The 17,365-nt window shown below is 39.4% G+C and overlaps 1 protein-coding gene across 1 annotated transcript in view; it reads left to right on the plus strand.

Annotated features, from left to right (window-relative positions):
• Window positions 1-862: 862 nt before the first annotated feature.
• The window catches only part of rnd2 (Rho family GTPase 2), a 31,016-nt gene continuing 14,513 nt past the window's right edge, over window positions 863-17,365 (plus strand). Inside the window, exons 1-2 of the mRNA XM_015055881.1 lie at window positions 863-1,474; window positions 1,891-1,978. Of these exons, the coding sequence (XP_014911367.1) occupies window positions 1,370-1,474; window positions 1,891-1,978 (193 nt within the window). The 5' untranslated portion in view covers window positions 863-1,369. The remainder of the gene's footprint in view (window positions 1,475-1,890; window positions 1,979-17,365) is intronic.

Consider the following 17,365-nt stretch of genomic DNA (forward strand, 5'->3'; position numbering starts at 1 on the left):
GTAGTTGAGTTTTGCAGCGCTTTGGTTAAACGCGGCAACCGTAAACACATTTTTGAAGTGATTAATACAACTAGTTATTCACTACTGAGCCCTAATGAATTCTATATAGGTAATTGTATCTCATATTTTGTTCAGAAGATGAACAATCTGATTAAGCTTAAACGTAATTTTATTTTTGTCTCTGCGTCCTTTTTTCCTTTGTTTGCACTTTAAACTGCAAAAAAGTCTAAACATTTTAGGATTTATGTCACCGTGTAGCTCAACAAAAGATTCAGATAATTTTTTATAAATAAAACTCAAGGTTATTAGAGACCTATATGTTACTCATTAGTAAAATAGTTTCTCTTTACTTGCAGAAAAAAGACGATCAAAATTAATTTCATACTAAAGATTCTGAAATGAATGACTCATTTCAAACAGTTAGTCTCCACAAGGGGGCGCTGTCGGTCTGCAGTGCCAAAAGAATGACTGAGCATTGGCGAAGAGGTGCTTCGTCATTCATTCAGAAAAACGCGTCAAGGGTTTCTTTAAATGAGCTATTAAGTTTAACTACCAATATTAATTTTTTTTGTTTGCTACAGTAATATCGCGATTAAAATGTCGTGCTTCCTGTAAATGAATTCGCTTTTTAGCCATAGCCCATATTTTATTTAATAAATATAAAAAAAAGAAGAAAAAGAAAGTCGCTTAACATTGCAGAGGGACCTAAAAACTGTTTATTTTCTTGCGTAAAAGTTGTTTATCAGTTTGGATTTGATCTCAGCTGAAAAGGTAAAAATAGTTGAGGGAGGTAATAATAATAATAATAATGGCACTCAGCAGCAAAAATATCCCCCAGGTTACGTGGATTCTTATATATAAAATATATTTCCTGGCCACAAAACTTAAAAAAAAAAAAAAAAACATTTTTTTTTAATAGGCAGAGTGATTTTAGCGCACATCACCAGAGGGGAGCAAGCAGCTGTATTTTTTGCAACTCTATCAAATACATTTTTGATAACCCAGATAATTAAAAAAAGAAAAAAAATGTCAGAGATTCTTTAGTTTCTCCCTCGACCCCAAAACGCAACCTCATGTGTGTCAGACGCCAGTATTGGGAAGGCGTGGTCAGTCATTAAGTACCAGAGTTTCCAGTGGAGGCTCTGCGCGTCTTGCTCCTGGTTTCGGCACCTACCGGCTCAGACAGAGTCCGTCAGTGGAAAGCAAAGGGCTGCGCGCAGAAGACCACAGACTTTGGATTAAAAGGCGCACCGGTCCTGCGCATGAATTTGCTCATTTTTATTCTCGCTGTGCGACTCCTGTGCGCGTTTTATCGGAGGCTGGATGCAGGCGCTCGCAGTGTCAAGAATCCAGCTCTGACGGACTAACCATGGACAGCATAGGCAGCAGCCGCTGCAAGATCGTGGTGGTCGGGGATACCCAGTGCGGGAAAACGGCGCTCCTGCACGTCTTTGCCAAGGACTGCTACCCAGAGGTGGGTTTAGAGAAAACTCTCAACTTTTACAATTTTTTTCGGCACTAATTGACAGGAGGATGTAGAAAAAAGCAGAGAGAAACATCAGGTCTGATTCAGCAGGTTACATCCACCTGCCCAACAGAGAGAGACAAAGAAGTGCAGATACATGCAGGGGTTTGAGGAGGGGGATTGTTAGAAAATCATAGAACAAACTGCCTGTGTCCTTACATGATGCATCTATGTTTAATCCTTAAAATAATCTATGCATGGAGAACTTTTTACCGGTTGTAGTATTTGACTGGATTTGACTCTTGAATTATAAAAGCTGAATGGAATCTGTGATTGGATTGCATTGGTATGAATTGGGAAGTCGTGAAAAGTGTCAAAAACATTTTAAAAGCGGCTCGTCGCTGAAAGGGATCTTCTGTTTTCAGAACTATGTGCCCACCGTGTTTGAAAACTACACTGCCAGTTTTGAGATCGACAAGCACCGGATTGAGCTGAATATGTGGGACACGTCAGGTAAGACAGCTTCATATCTCTGTGTGCGCCTGCTGCTGATATCAAACCCTGCCATGCTGCCTGTCTGTCCCAGGCTAAGATCGTGAGAGGTCTGCCTCCATCTCCCCCTCTCCAACTTTCACCACCTCCCCACCCACCCCCGTCATCTCTCTGACAAATTGCTTTGACCTGCCAACTTTACGTTTCTTTTTTTTTCTCTTCTTGTCTCCGCTTGGAGGCATTTGGTTTTTATGATTGTTTTCTTTTCGAGGAGACTCCAGTGCCAGCCGTGCTTCTGTGCGCCTTGTGTTTGCATTCCTTCCTGAGCAGGCCGCTTGTCTGTGGCTGACTCTTCCCAGGCTCCGGCTGAGGGTCAGGCGACACTGGGGGAGGAGACAAGAAAAGAGGGTGAAGGCATGGATAATTCAGACAGGATGCGCCTGAAGGGACCAGTAATTGCTCTAACTGTTTAAATGTTTTCATCCGATTTAGATGAATGCAGTTTTGCCAGACGGTCGGGTCAACTATGTGGTTTGTCGTCTGCAGTTTCACAGTGTCTTGCAAAAGAATCCATACCCTTTGAGCCTCTGAGAAGAAAATCATACTTGGGTTTCTATTTTTTTATTTTTTTTCCCACAAATGAGAGTCAGAAAAGTGTAATGCAATGTATCGTTAACTTTTAGGGTGTTTTCCACATCTGATAGTTTGGTAGGCTTGGTTCAGTTGAGGACAAAAATCACATTTGTTACATTTTCAGCTGGTGTGGTGAACCAAACAAAACAAAGCCTTTGAGCAGCCTGTTCACCTCCTTGCCTGTGGTGGCGCTGCAGCAAGAACCACTGAAGGAAATGACACAAAAATATCTGAACAAGACTCTGAGTGCAACTTCCTTCTTCACGAAATGCTTGCAAAAATGGTGTGGCGTCAGATTTTAGCGAAGGAGTTTCAGATTTATTTGTAAAGCACATTTCAGCGTCAAAGAGCTTTATATGATAAAAACTTCATATGGTGGTTCTACTCTGAATACAGATGTAGTTCAATGTTCAGATTCATTCATACGAGTTTCAGCTGATGGGTTTTAGTCACCTGATCACGTTTTAAAACGGATGACCCGTTATAAAAATAACAACTGCCGGTGACATCAGTGGGAACCGATAGCAGCTGAATAGTTAAGGTTGAAGTAACCGGTTCTTGCTGAGGAAGTAGATTTCCCCATCATGCAGCCCAGCAAGATGAACTGGTGAGACTCTATTTTGCTCTTGTCAATGTGGATGGATTTACTGCTCTGAGCTACCCTGAGACTTTGCATGTCAAAGCAGTCTCGGGCCAAATCGGCTCCTGTCAACCAGGCCGGTGACATGGGTGAGCACTTCTACTGGATCCCCCCCGGGGGATTTTGTTTTTTTTTTTTTTTTTAACATAAACATTCCCAAACCTGAACTGAAGCCATATTCCAGCGGAGAAATGATGGGAGTATTTTTGTGTCACATGATGAGTCATGGAGGAATGTTGTTTTTCCTTGAACCGAGCCTCGACCCAGAGAGTAAATCAGCTTGAGCTTGTCACTCAGAGGGTTGAAGTCCTCTGGGGCCCGGGGGCCACAGTTTAGAGTTGCTTATCTCTCAGCTGTAAGAAGTTAATGATGCAGTGGGAATATTGTGCTTCTGTCCATCCTTGAAACCCCGGCAAACCACCTCTGGTGATTTCAGGCCTTAATCTTCAGTCAGGAGACGCCTAATTGACTACAAACATGACGTCACCAGCCCACAGGGCAAATGTGTGTGTGTGTGTGTGTGTGTGTGTGTGTGTGTGTCCTCAGAGGTCCTTGCGCAGTGCGGGATTATTCACTGATTCACGGCAAACACAGATGTTCATATTTTCTCTCAACAAGAAGGAATAATTGGCTCACATTTAGATGAAAAAAGCTTTCAAGTAGAAAGCGGTCCGTCTTCTATCATTCCCCGTTTAGACACCAATTATTTTTTTTTAACAGTTCTTCCCCTTCTTACCTTTCACCTCCTTATTGTTTAGACCATTTTCTTCTCTTAAGACACAATCACTGCCAGTTCAGCTACGCGTTAATTACACCAACATTCAGACCAAAGCGTGTTTTATTTTTGTTTTTGATCAGTTGTAAAAGACAAGACTCACTTGGAAAACAGGTAAACGTTGCAGTTTGAATCTCATTGTCTTCTTTTTTTGTATAAAACTTGACTATACAGTTGGAACTCAAAAAATCCAACACCAAAAAACACTTACTGGTTGTGTTAACAGCACTCTTCAGTGTGAAAGTTACAACTGGGGGAACAATACTTATCGTGAGCTATTTTCAGTATCCGAGGGGTTTAAATACAAAGTTGGAGGAAGAAAAAGCCGTAGCTGTTTTTTACTGCTAACTAGTGAGGTAAGAAAACAAAACAGTAGTAAAAATGTCCTGAAATGGACTAAAGTTTCACCCTGATGGATAATATGCAGTAAACTTTAATATTTTGAGTTCTTATTTAAAGGAGCCACACCTCAGGTTTTCAGGGAGTTTGTTCCAGAGCTGAGAAGCATCAAACCAAAATGCTGCTTCCTCTTGTTTAGTCTGTTCCTGGGAGTCAGATGGCCTGAGAGGTTTATTACATCCATCTTGGTTCTCTCATCGAGCAAGTCCAGTGATTTAAGGACAGTTGAGATGCGCTTCGTTTTCCTGGTGTTAGTCTGAACTCTGCTGGAATTTCGGAAAAGCAACTTTCCATAAAATTTCCTGAGACACCATTGAAATAATCTAACTTATTTAAAATAAAACGATCCCTCATTTTGGGGTCTTAATCGAAAAATCTTTAATGTGGCAAACCTTCGATGGACTGTAGTGATGTGGTGACAGAGATAAAAAGTTGTGTGTCACCACCAGACGTATGGTAAGATATGTTGTACTCCATAATTTAGGTCGCATGGGTCAAACTCGAGGGCCGGGGGCCAAATCTGACCCACTGTAGCTTTTTATGTGGCCTTCTAGCCTTTTCAACAAATTAGCAAAACTCACTCAAAAGTTCACACAAAATCTACAGATTTCCATACTTTTCTTCTGATTTTTAACCGTTCTTTTCTTAAAGCTCTTTAAGAACAATCAGATTTTTGATATGGCCCAAAATGAAAATGAGTTTAACACTCCTGATCTAGATGGTGGAGAACATGGATACTGAATAAAAGTGTCCCATCATGTAGCCCACTTATGATCTTTGCTTGTGTACATTCATATTCAGCAACTAACATTAAATCTTCCTCTGCCAGGAAGCTCTAGCTAATTCCTAAAAAAACCCACTCACCTATGCACTCTGTCAATTAGTAAGTTATCATTCAAACACTGGCATCCAGTCAAACCAGCACAGAAGTTATAAGTGCTTTGCTGCTTGACTGTAGTCATTTACCAATGCAGACTCATTTCTGTGGAGGGATCAAAACCATGATGAATAGCATTAAAAAGAGCTAAATATTGTCATGTCTTCACCGTTTTGTATTTTAGCAGTTTTGGGTGCTTCTTACCTCAATATTACAGGTTGGCAAGTCTGTCTGTCATGGAGCATGTTGGATTAGAGCTTTCCAGAAATTTCTTATGGAAGCTACACTCTCTTGGAAAATGGAGACTGGGGCTAACCATTGCAAACTGTGCTAACTGGCACAATAAGATGCTAACTGGCACCATAAGATGCTAACTGGCACCATAAGATGCTAAATACAGTTTAAAAGACTGCTTTAAATGAGTAAAACCGTGTTTTACAGTGACTGCTGTCTGAAACATGGTGAAAAGTTGCCTGTGCTGCTAGCATAAATAATTAGTGAGTGCTTGTAGGAGGATGGTTAGAAAGAAATATTTTGGATGCTGTTAATTAGAGAGAATGTAAGTGGCTACAATTCATTTAGGGAGGTCAAAGCTTTACAAAAGCTTGAACTCTCTGATGATTTTCTACCTACTTTCTGTCCAGCTACAGTCCACTTGACATTTTTATGTCAACGAGAGGTTTGCTTCAATTTTCCACCTGCTACATCAAATCCACACTTAGATCTGATTTCCTCTCCTCAGCCCTCACATGAAGAATTGTCTCCTCTTTAATTGCCTCCAAAGTCAGGCTTCTGTATTCTGGCTTTGTCCACAAAACATTATTGATCACTGCTTGAGGCCAGGCTACTGCGCTGCACCCGGCTCACATTTCTCTGATGTGGTTATGTAGTATTACCGGTATTCATTGCTGCTGCATGGAAGTTGGCCATTGATTACGGTAGTTTGGTTTTATTAAATCTAACACTTCCTCGAGGTCAGAGCAGGAATGGTGAGCTTTGCATCGGAGTGAGGTTGATCTTTCTGCATGTCATCAGATCTGGGTTTTTGGAAGAATTTAAAGTTTTAAGGTACTTTTTTTGTCTGTCCTGCAGCTTTTGGCCATCTGGAGAGTTAAAAAGATGAAGTGGGTATTACAGACTCATGCTGCAGAACATTGCTGAGCTGTCACATAGAGATGAACAGGAAAGTCTGATTCACAAAGCACTTATCTTTGTGTTTTTGATTAACTCTTTAAGTAACTCAAGCTGCCAACCAGTCGAAATGTCAATGCAGCTCGGTGATAACCTGTCTGAGACCCATTAGTGTTTTCTGTCAAACGCTCCGGGGCCCCACTGGTAGTCAGCATGTCTGGGGTTTTACTGTGCCTGAGGTATTATTGCACTTATTTTGTTCCCAACATGCTAAGAGAGCCTGGGAAAAGGTCTCTGTGGTTCTGTCGTGGGTTTGAAACTTCTCAAAGAGGTCGGCGTGTTGCCTCTAAAGCCTGGGCAGGCCAGGCTCTCCTTATGTTTCTGCTGTATGCAGTGTAACTCGTGCATCTCCCTGTTTTACTTCCAGCTGCCTCATTTATGCCTACCGTGATTCTCACTTGAAACTCTTGCGCTCTGTTTAGTCATGCGGGGCTGTGCTGTGAAGAAGCAATCCGCAAGAATCTTGCTTCTCTTTCTTCTTTTGAAAACATCTTTAGTGCTACTTTTCATGTTAAACTTTAAAGACGCGACTTTTCATCCAGACCGCGTGTCCATCACGCTTTTCCTGTTGGTTTCTTTCCTCACAACGTGGAAAATTACCCTAATTTTTCAGCCATCTACTTCTTGGAGTATAACATTCCTGCTGTTTTAATTTGAGATAATTCTATGCAATGGGTCCTCAGCTTTTGAACTCATTTTTAATTTTCCCATTATGAAATTTCCTTGCAATTATATTTGACTTAGTGGCAATAACAAGATGGTTACAATGCGCTGCGCCGTTCCCAGTTCCCACACGCTCTTAAAATCAGCCTGGTCTGAAAGAGTCTTCTTCGTCTCGTGTCCGACTTTCCAACATTCCTGGTGACTTTATGCTCCTAAAGCTCCACATTCTCAGCTCAGTGGACCATCAGTGCATCCAGCAGCATATAAAAACACGCTGAGGTCAGTGGGCTTTGCGATCCTCAACACTTTCCACTTGATTAATCTTTAATGGACAATGAGTGAACTCAACCCACAGTGCAGAAATAAAATCAACACTCCCCTCAAGCATGCGGCTCACTGGAGCAGCGGGATGCTCGGGAAATGCTCCAAGATCCGATATGATCTAAGTAACCACAATACGGTAGCCTACATTATCTTCTCACAGTTTATACAGCTGCTCAGATTGGCCTCTCTGAATCACAGAAAGACCGGGGCCGGGAATTGAACCCAGAACCTTCTTGCTGCAAGGCAACAGCTCTACCAACTCCACCACTGTGCAGCCCATCCTGGAGGAATGGATGGTGAAACCCTTTCAACTCTGGTTCAAAAGCCCACACATAAGCGAGAAGTGTTGGCCTTAAAAGTTGTTGCTACTCTTTGCCGAACCTGCCTGGGGCAACAGCTGCCTAAACGAAACCTGTTTTGATGATGCATGCAAGGAAGAAAAGACAGACACTCCCGTCTACTGAAGAAAAGTGTCTGCCAGACGCATTCATCAGCAAACTAAAGCACAAGATTGAGGAAAAACTAACATCAAGATGTTTCTTTTTTTTCTCCATTAACTTACAAATTTTATAACTATGTAGGTTTTATTTCTACATCAGGTGATTAGCTTTAAAAGACTGCAAAAGCAAAATATTTTACCAAGTAATTTTGGTCTAGTTTGTAGAGGAAATACAGTAGTATTTGAAATAAGACGAAACTAAATGAAAAGCAACCTTTCAGCTTTTTTTAAGTCAATAATTACTTAATATTGATTAAAAAAACAGTGCAGGTTCCAATAGCATTTGCAACAAGACATTTCCCCATGTTTTAGGTGAAATAATCTGCCAGTTGGAGTAATACTTTTTTAAAGATCAATATTAATGAGTTATTTACTGAAACAAGCTCCTGTGGCTTGTTAAAAAGTTACTTGTAAGTTTGATTTTTTTTATTTCTAGTGTACTAAGATATTTGTACAAGAAAATAGACAAAAGTAATTGGTTTTGTGGAAGCCATCTAGCGGATGAATCAAGATGTCTGTTATTTTGAGAGGAATTAGTCATTTTGAAACCACTTCATAAAGGCTTCTATTTTTAAGTTAAAAGGCACCAGTTGTGCTTTGTGTCTTTTTCTGGAGAGAATAGCATGCCTCTTCAGGTAAAGGAAGGAGGTATCTTCAGGGTTAATGGAGTTGCAGTTATTTTTTCGCACCTTCTGTTATTGTGGGGTTACTTAGCATTAGCTAGATATCAGCTTTGAGATATACAAAGCTTTTAAAAAATTAATATTTCCCCTCGTCCGAGGCCCTTTGGCTGATATGACCTGCTGTAGTGATCATTTCTTTCCTCTGGCCCAAGCAGAGCATTTGGTCTCAAGAAGCCCGAGGAAATGTATGAATTGTCTAAGGGCATGCTTTTTTCTTTCTTTCTTTTTGATAATATATGTGTGGATTTTATAAACCCCAGAACAGAAAGGATCTGTCCTTCTTTTTTCTATTTAAAAACTGACACACACACAAAAAATTGTGAGCACTTGAAGTATCAGCACATTAGCGTTGACATTGAAGACTGAGCCTGGCAGCACAAAGACTCCTTCACTGAGACACAAATATGGCTGCAGATTTTATAAATAATGAAAATGCACATTGGGGGAAGAAACAACTCTACAAATTAGATAAATGTTTCTGTTCCCATCAGAAATGTTAACATAAGAGCAGCTGGAGCCAGTTTAGAAAAACGTTGCTGGATTTGTGTGCGCTCTGTTGGATGCTTACGAAAGTCTAACATTTATTACATATTGTGGCCACTTTTAAAGCCACATATTCGAAATCTTGCAACGATTTTTTTTTTTTGACAGAAGGACTACTGTTCTATCCTCTTAAGATGTACAAGCTCAAAAATAAAATGATATGTATAAAATGCATTGTTCTTTTTACTGATCTCTTTATTAACCGTGAGCACATTTGAAATTCAGTCAATCACAGAGTTGCTGCTCAGATATTTGGTGATGATTTGTGGGAGTTTAAACTGAGCCCAAGAATTTGGTTGGTGCCAGATTGGTTGGTATGAGGAGTTTGTTTGCAGAAGATGGAAATTATCCAGCTATGTCTTATTTCTGTCAGAGGATAATGTGGAGACTGGTTTCAGATGATAGGAAGGCAACAGTAGCTGTGTTTCCATTACAAATGTGCAAAAAAATAAAAAGTTAAAATAACAGTTTTGGAACTATGGTCTTTCCATAAAATACACAAACTTATTCACAGTAGGTGAATAAGTTTGTTCACATGGTGAGTTATTTGCCATCATCCTCCTTCTACTTCCTGTTCACCATCTTTGTCTTTTCCACTAGTAGTAACATCCAGTTGTTGATCACATGACTTGTGTAATGCGGAAAAAATGTTTCCATTTCATTTTTGCGAAATACACTAATTTCGATGTAGCCGAAAAAACAAATTTTTTAAAAAAAAAACCTTATTTTTGTATTTTTATTTTTAATTGTCATGTTTCTATTTAGCAAATTTATTTTTGTAATTCCAATTAGCACAATTAAATGGTCCTCTTGTTATATTATGCAGAAAACTACCTGTGAACCTGGTGAACTTTGGGGGCTACACCAGCAGAGGATCACAGTAGGTGCCACTCCAATCAAACTGAGGCTAAGACTCAAAATGTAACAACAGGAGATTGAAAATCATTGCCTGGTCTGATGAGTATTGACTTTTACTGCTGAACTCAGATCAGATTCAGGTGAATCTGCAGCGGCTGTGTGATGCTAACATGTCAGTATGGTACAAAGATCTCGAGGGACATTTCTAACATTTTGTTGAACCCAAGTCATGGAAAAGGCAGAATGGAGTCAAAATCAACACCATTGATTGACGACTACTTTTTTTTGGCTCTTTGATTTAATCTTTCTGTCATCAGATTTAAAATAAACTTGTTGTTCTTTGTACTAAGCCTGATATCGTGACCTCAAACCCACATAAACGAAACATGTTTCCTTTAAGAAACTGTAAATTTGCAACATTTTTGGCATAACAGAGATCACCATATTCGAAATAAATGAAAAGTGATGTTGCTACATTTATTTTAAGTAAACGTTTGTGCACACAAAAGAGCTGGACAACAGCACTGGCTATGGGGAGTACATTTTAGCTTGGAATTTTTGAATGAACTTTCCATTTTTCTTCTAGAAACCAAACGATTAGTTTGCTGCTGATCCATTTTTAGGATTTATTTTCATTTCCAGCACTTGACCCCAAAATCTGCTTCCAAAAAGACCATTCCTACAGCAATACCAACTCTATGCTGGGCCAGAACAAAGAGCCTATTTAGCTTTCAGCCAAGCTGACCAAATCCTAAAATATTAAGAGGACCATGTGTAAAAAGTAAAAGAGTGAATGTAGCATATGACTTAAATCAGCACTGTACTTGCATGAGATTATAGTTTATTATTTTAACTGTATAGCATCTTTCAACATTATTTTCATTTTGTTAGTAAGATCACCAGTTGATATTTCTAATTTTGATTAAAAACTGTGCTTAAATTGTGTTTGTGATGTCATTTACGGTTAAAGTTCATAATCAAAAATCTTGTCTTAATTAAAATCACCTTTCAAGAAACACACAGCTTCTTTTATAATACATTTTTAAAAAATTAAACAGGTAACAACTATTATTGTTTGTCCAGATAGCTTGACTTCCTTCACTATGATCCAATTAAAAAAATACCACAGGGTAAGATTGATTGCAGAAAAGCATACTGGTGTTTTTTCAAAAGAAAAGCCCAATCAAACTATTTTGGAGGTAAAAAGAAATAAAAAAAGTACAGTAATTGCTTCCTATATCTCTGAGGCTTTTTAAGATGAATGTGATAAAGTGAACTAAATCATGAAAGACGGCACCGGAGGAGTTAAAGCTACTCATTTGAAGGTGAACTGTCAAGTACATCTTTTTTCTCAATTCATCCTCCGCTCTTTCTTCTCCCCTGTCTGTGTTCTCCATCTCTGATAGCCCATTAGCGAGGATGGCGGCCACAGCATCGGGGTTAGGTCACTCGCAGTTAGCGATTGTACGGCAGCTGGTGGTGGGCAGATGTGTAATTACCGCCAAGAATATGCTGCTCTCCTCAGCGACACATAGCAGCACAAAAAAGCACACACCACCTCTGCTCATAACGTAGCACAGCTAGTTGCAAGAGCCCAAGAACTTCACACACTTTTAAATGCACACAAAGGATTTAAGTTGCCCACCTGCCCATACAGAATGAAACAATCACCCTAGAGCAGAGGTTCCCAAACTGTGGGGCGCACCCTCTAGGGGGGGGCGCGGTAAGCAGTCTGGATGAAAAAAAAAAAAAACATGAACACTGTATGTGCTGGGTTTTTACCTTAGAATAGCCAACTCTGTTATTCCTATGTCAATTTGATACAGTAGAGGCTTCCACACTTCCCATATTTGTGTCCTCTGTCACTTTTATCAGCAGTTAAAACAGTTTAGTCCGTTGTTAACATGTTGTAACCTGTTTTTCCGAGCCGCCTTTAAACGCAACATGCTCGCGCTGGGTTTCCACCTGTGAAGGAGACCTGCTGCTGCTGGGCGGAGCTACGTAGGTTTGTGTTAGAATCACGGCAGCAAACCAGCAAAACGCAAAGAACTTTTCACAGTTTTTCCCTCCAAACTAACCGACTGAGTTGAGTAAAGCTGTTGGATTCAGGTAATGTTAGCTCAAAGATGACTAGCTAATATCAATACAGAACCTTAAGCTTGTTAACAAGTACCTTGTAGGCTACCGATGTTGGTGTCTATTTTCAGCTACGTACATTCATTTTGCCCCCCAAAAAGTCGACCCCCCCCCTCACACGTGTCGTTTCAACCAGACAGCCATTTGTAATCCATAGGGGGGGGGCAGAAAATGTTTGGAAACCACTGCCCTAGAGGATGCAACTCCCCACTATTTCTGAACTCCTATTTAAGTCGGATGCTGCAAATGTCTCTATGGTTACAGCTACAGGTTGATCTTCCACCACATCAGAACCTCTAGTTACAGTCGTCCTCATTGCTTAGCAGCAGGCAAAAGTGTATAATCTGCTTGAAAAGCACAGCTGAAAAGCACTGCACATGGCTGATAGGCTGCTTTCAGCTTCGACTTAGTTAATGTCCCTATATAGGAGTCACAGCGATAAGTGGGTTGGGAGTGAACATTGATTGGACAGAATTAAAAGGAACTCTTTTGGTACGTTGTAAAAGAAAAGGAACACTTCGAGTTCTGATGGCTCGCTCTATCTCAAATTACAAGCACTTTCTTAAGCCTCGTCATGGAGTGCTATTACCACAGAGCAGCTTTGGCTGTAACAATGACTTACAAAGTGCAGAAGGACAACATCAAGAGTTCTTATAATTTTATAGGCGAATGAAAACAAAAGTGCATAGTGTGAAATATGAGACTGAAACAAAAGTACACTCATCTGTCCTTTTGCAGTTCAGATCATCTACTTCGCTGGCTTTAATAAAAATGTAAATATTAAATGTTGATTGTCGCAAATGGTGTGGTTGCTGTGTTTTGCTGAAATGACTACATGCAAGAGATAACAGGGTGAGGAGTGAATACGCAGAACATGTCAGTTATGTTCTGAGGCAGTGAGGCAGTTTTAATGGTTAAGAGATATTTTTACTTTTGATACATTGGTTAGATTCAAAATACTCTGTGAAAGGAGATGTTGTAGAAATTGATAAATATCTGACTGGTTGTTCTGTTTGTCATGAAGTGATTTTTGCTTATTTTCCTTAAAGTTTAAGTGAATTTGGTGTTATTTACACCTCTCCAGAACATGGAGAATTTAGACTTAATCTTATATATTTAGTAAGCTGTTGTGTTGACTCAACTGTCAGGAATTGAAACTCCAATGAAAACTAAAGTGAGGCAGTCTTTTCTATCCACAGTTTCCGGTGAAGCTGACTGATCACAAAGGCTTTCCTGTGATTGATGTGACTCCATTTCCATTTTCAGCTGTTCCCTCTTAGATCAAAGTCATGTACTGGAATACAGAATTAATTATTAATTGATAATATCCCTCCATTATAGCTTTTAAGGGATAAGCTGTTGTATTTTTTAGACATATTGATCCTTTAGTGTTTGTTTTGAGGGTGTTATTTAGTTCTACAATCAAGAAATTGATTAGAACTAGTGTGGTTTTGATTTTTTGTATTTTATGCATTTAAGTAGAAACTGTTTGGATGGTAATAAATGTGAGTCTAAATTTTATTGGATTTCAAATGTTGCAAGATTTTGCATTTAATTGCCATGTAAAATCAGTTTACTTTAAAAGAAACTGAATACTGGGAAATATATGAAAGACAAAGTACACACTTTTGACAAGTTGAGTGATTATTTTAACATTATTATTCAATGTAATTAGAACTTCAATACACGTCTGAGAATTAGTTTTCTACACACGTGCGTGAAAAGTATATCTTTTCCGCATCTTTAAAGAATTACTTTAAAGCCCCCAAATCCCCTGAAAGTTTTTAAATTAAAGAAACAACTTTTTCCACATCTGTAAATGTTTTTTTGTTGTTGTTTTTTTTAATTGTATTTCTTATATCAAGAAGTAAATTTAGGCCCAACTGATGTTAATTAGCTAACATCAGTTGGGCCTAAATTTAATAAAACTTAATAATTATCAAAATTATCTGCTGGTCCAACTAAAATGTTACAGTCATGACAAAATTGGGTTTTCTTTGTTTGCAACCAGAGGAAAAAAAAAAACGACTTAAATTGTTGAATGTAAAGTCAGTTTAGTTTTTTCTCACATACCTTCAGATAACAAATACCATTTTGCACTATGGAATGCAAACAATAGATGACGGATGTGTGTGACCACATGTACTTAATCATATGCATGATTGAGTCAGTTGGTGTGTGGAAATTCCTATAGCTCTGAGCTTTTGACCCTTCGTATTGTTGCAGAGCTGACCCAAGGCGTAACAGGGGTTGTTTAAGGGCTTTGGGGGGGAGCAGGAGACACAATAAGGTCCAAAGTACATCTGCTGCCCTGAGCAGTAGGCAAGAAAAGGTGGGGGAGTTATGACTTCAATATAATAAGTACAGAGGGTGTGAGTGGGTCGCCCTCAGAGCAGGATGTGCATGCAGCGCACTGGATTGAAAACTAGAAGGGATAATGGGGTGGAGAACAAGAGTACATCTGTGGTTTTCCCACTTCCGTCCAACAGCCGACTGTCGGAGGCTTTGTGTTGCGAGTAAAATTTGTTGGTTGCCCCCTGGAGACCTGACCTGCCCTGGTTCACAGAAAAACAGATGCCCAACAGCAAGCCGTGTCACATTTTAAACACGTGTAGCCTGTTGTTAGATGGTGAACTTTCAGCGGCATGTAGCAAAATAAAACCGTCCTACTCGGAGTTTACTGCTCTCGTTTCGTGTTTACAAGATGCCAAGTGGGAAAGGACACCAGCAATGAACATTTGCTGCAGATTATCAATCTGGAAAGGGCGGAAAACATTTCACTGACATTTTTTTTGTTTTTCATATGTGAAAAATCACCCCAAGGTAAGAACCCAATCTGAGAATCTGCAGGCCTCAGTTTGCATGTTAAATCTTAAAAAGCAATTTAAAAAGTCTGAACAAGGACTGGTTATTTGGAAAGATTATTAGGAGAAAGCCCCAATTTGAAAACAATGTCTTTTGGACAGACCAAACAGCAAAACGGGTCAAACCAAATGTGCACGGTGGTGGAGGAGTGATGATTTGTATCTCACCAGAAACTTCTCTGGATGTTTTCCTGGTGGCTTTCCAAACTCAGTAGCATCAGAATGACTGTAAAAAAACAAAGGGTGAAGGACTGAAGCAATTAATCGTGACTAATAAAATATTGAAATAATCATCAACTAATTTAGTAATTGATTAATCATTAACTGAAGTGTACAGATTTTTTTAAAGAGCCATTTGTTAAAAAAAACAACATATTCATAGCAGTAATTAAGGCAAAACTGTACAAGCTAAATATAGATTTCACATATAAAATAAATACCATTGTCTATGAATATATTTTACCCAAAACTCCTCAAGTGGCATTTTATATTCACCCAGGACAAATTCACTAATGCTATCTTATAGTATTTTAGGCAATAAAATGTTTGATTTCTCAATTAAAAAAATAATTTATTACCATCTCGTAGTGAAAAATCTGAAGAATATGCCATTTATTTTGTCTGCTCAATCATCAGAATAATCAATAGATTAAAATAATCATTAGTTGCAGCCATAGATGTTACAGTGACCCAGTTAAAGTCCAGACTTCAGCTTAACTGAAACAATGAGAAATGTTGAGATGACAACTAAACCAAATAAGCTGAAGAAACATATTTTGATGAAGTCACAATGCCTCAGTGGTTCATGCAGTCACGGAAACCTGAAGCAAAAACCGCAGCTCTGTGTGTTTTTCTTGCGATCCGTTCCCTCCTCTCCGTACCACAGTAACTGTTTCAGCTCCAGCTTTGATCAGCTCTGAATGGTTTGGCCCCCCGAGTCCCTCTGGCCTCATAGCTTCCACATGAGCAATACCCCTTCAGCGTCTGTCTGCTACCCATCCAAGCGCGAGGAGATACGGGATGCCTCCATCCATAAGCCGCCGACCTGCACCTGGCTCAGATACTTGAAAGATCCAATCATTTATGAATGACTTTATTTATAAACAAGGTCCAAAGCGCTCACTTTCTCACTGCTGCTCCTGGTTTTTTGCACTTAAAGTGGTTCCCTGGCTCCCTGGTGGCCTTCTTTGGAGATTGCAAAGTGAGCTGCGGTATAGATAGCACCATGATAGGGATGTGTTTGGATGGTTATACACCAGAGGAAGTTGAGTTGATGGGAAATGTTGTCTTTTTTTTTTCCCCCTCCCCAGTTTTCTCATATGTCTGAGCAGGAGCTGACTGGATATTCATTTTCCGTCTTTCATATCAGACAGACAGCTGTGGACACAGGAGAAGCTGTCACAGTGTTATTACAAGTTTAATGAAAACCTTCAAGTTGAGATACAAGTTTTGAAAGATGAATATGAGATTGATCGAGGAGTAGGAGTGGATGAAAAGGCTGTGATTGCCCTTTTCAGGAATGTACAGATGAAGTTAAAATTCTGCGGGTGTGGAGTGCTCTTTCTGCAAAGCCAGGAGTGCTTTGAAGTGATGACAGTTGACTTGGTGAGCTCCCAAATAAAGTAGAACTCATGCTTCAAAATAAAATTTTGTGCAGCTTGTCTTAGTGTTTAGTAGTCGGTGTCACGGATGTCAAGTAGATGATTTGCAGAAAAAAGGGAAACGATTTCAAGAAAGCCATGTACTCCCTTATCTGCCATTTTGCACCACACATTTGAAGTATTTTCTAAAGTGTAAAGTCATTTTTAAAAGAGACTTCAAAGCTTTTCGCTGTTTTATGGGTCTTTCACATATGGATGAACTTTGAAAAAATGGATGCCTTTGCAAAAATAATGTCCAGGTGCTAAGCTGTAAAAGAGAAGAGCAGAATTGATTGTTGGATGTACGTCAGCTGCCAGTGAAGCATCCCTGCTTTTGATTTTGACAAGAAAAGAGAGATGGATGTGAATGAAATTGGATTTTCGTTTATAATATCCTTGGGAGAGAACAGGAGGTTCTTGAAGATTAAAGTTCTTAAAGTTCAGTCTGTTCAGGAGAGAAATGTAAAGCATAAAACAAAATGGGTAAATAAGCTTCTTAAAAAAAAACCGTGTAGATGGGACATGTAACTGTGTGTTGTGCTCACTTCGACATAGTTTTTTTTTTTTTAAATCATGTAACAGCAAGAGAGGAAAGGCTTGGCAAAATTAAGTGACGAAACCTGCCATCCTTGCGTGCAATTAGGAAGCAAATTATGGATTACATGCCATCCTCCAAGTAAAAA

This window comes from Poecilia latipinna, unplaced genomic scaffold, assembly GCF_001443285.1.
Source record: "Poecilia latipinna isolate Pla-1442-1.1 unplaced genomic scaffold, P_latipinna-1.0 Scaffold1340, whole genome shotgun sequence".
NCBI classification, from domain to species: Eukaryota; Metazoa; Chordata; class Actinopteri; order Cyprinodontiformes; family Poeciliidae; genus Poecilia; species Poecilia latipinna.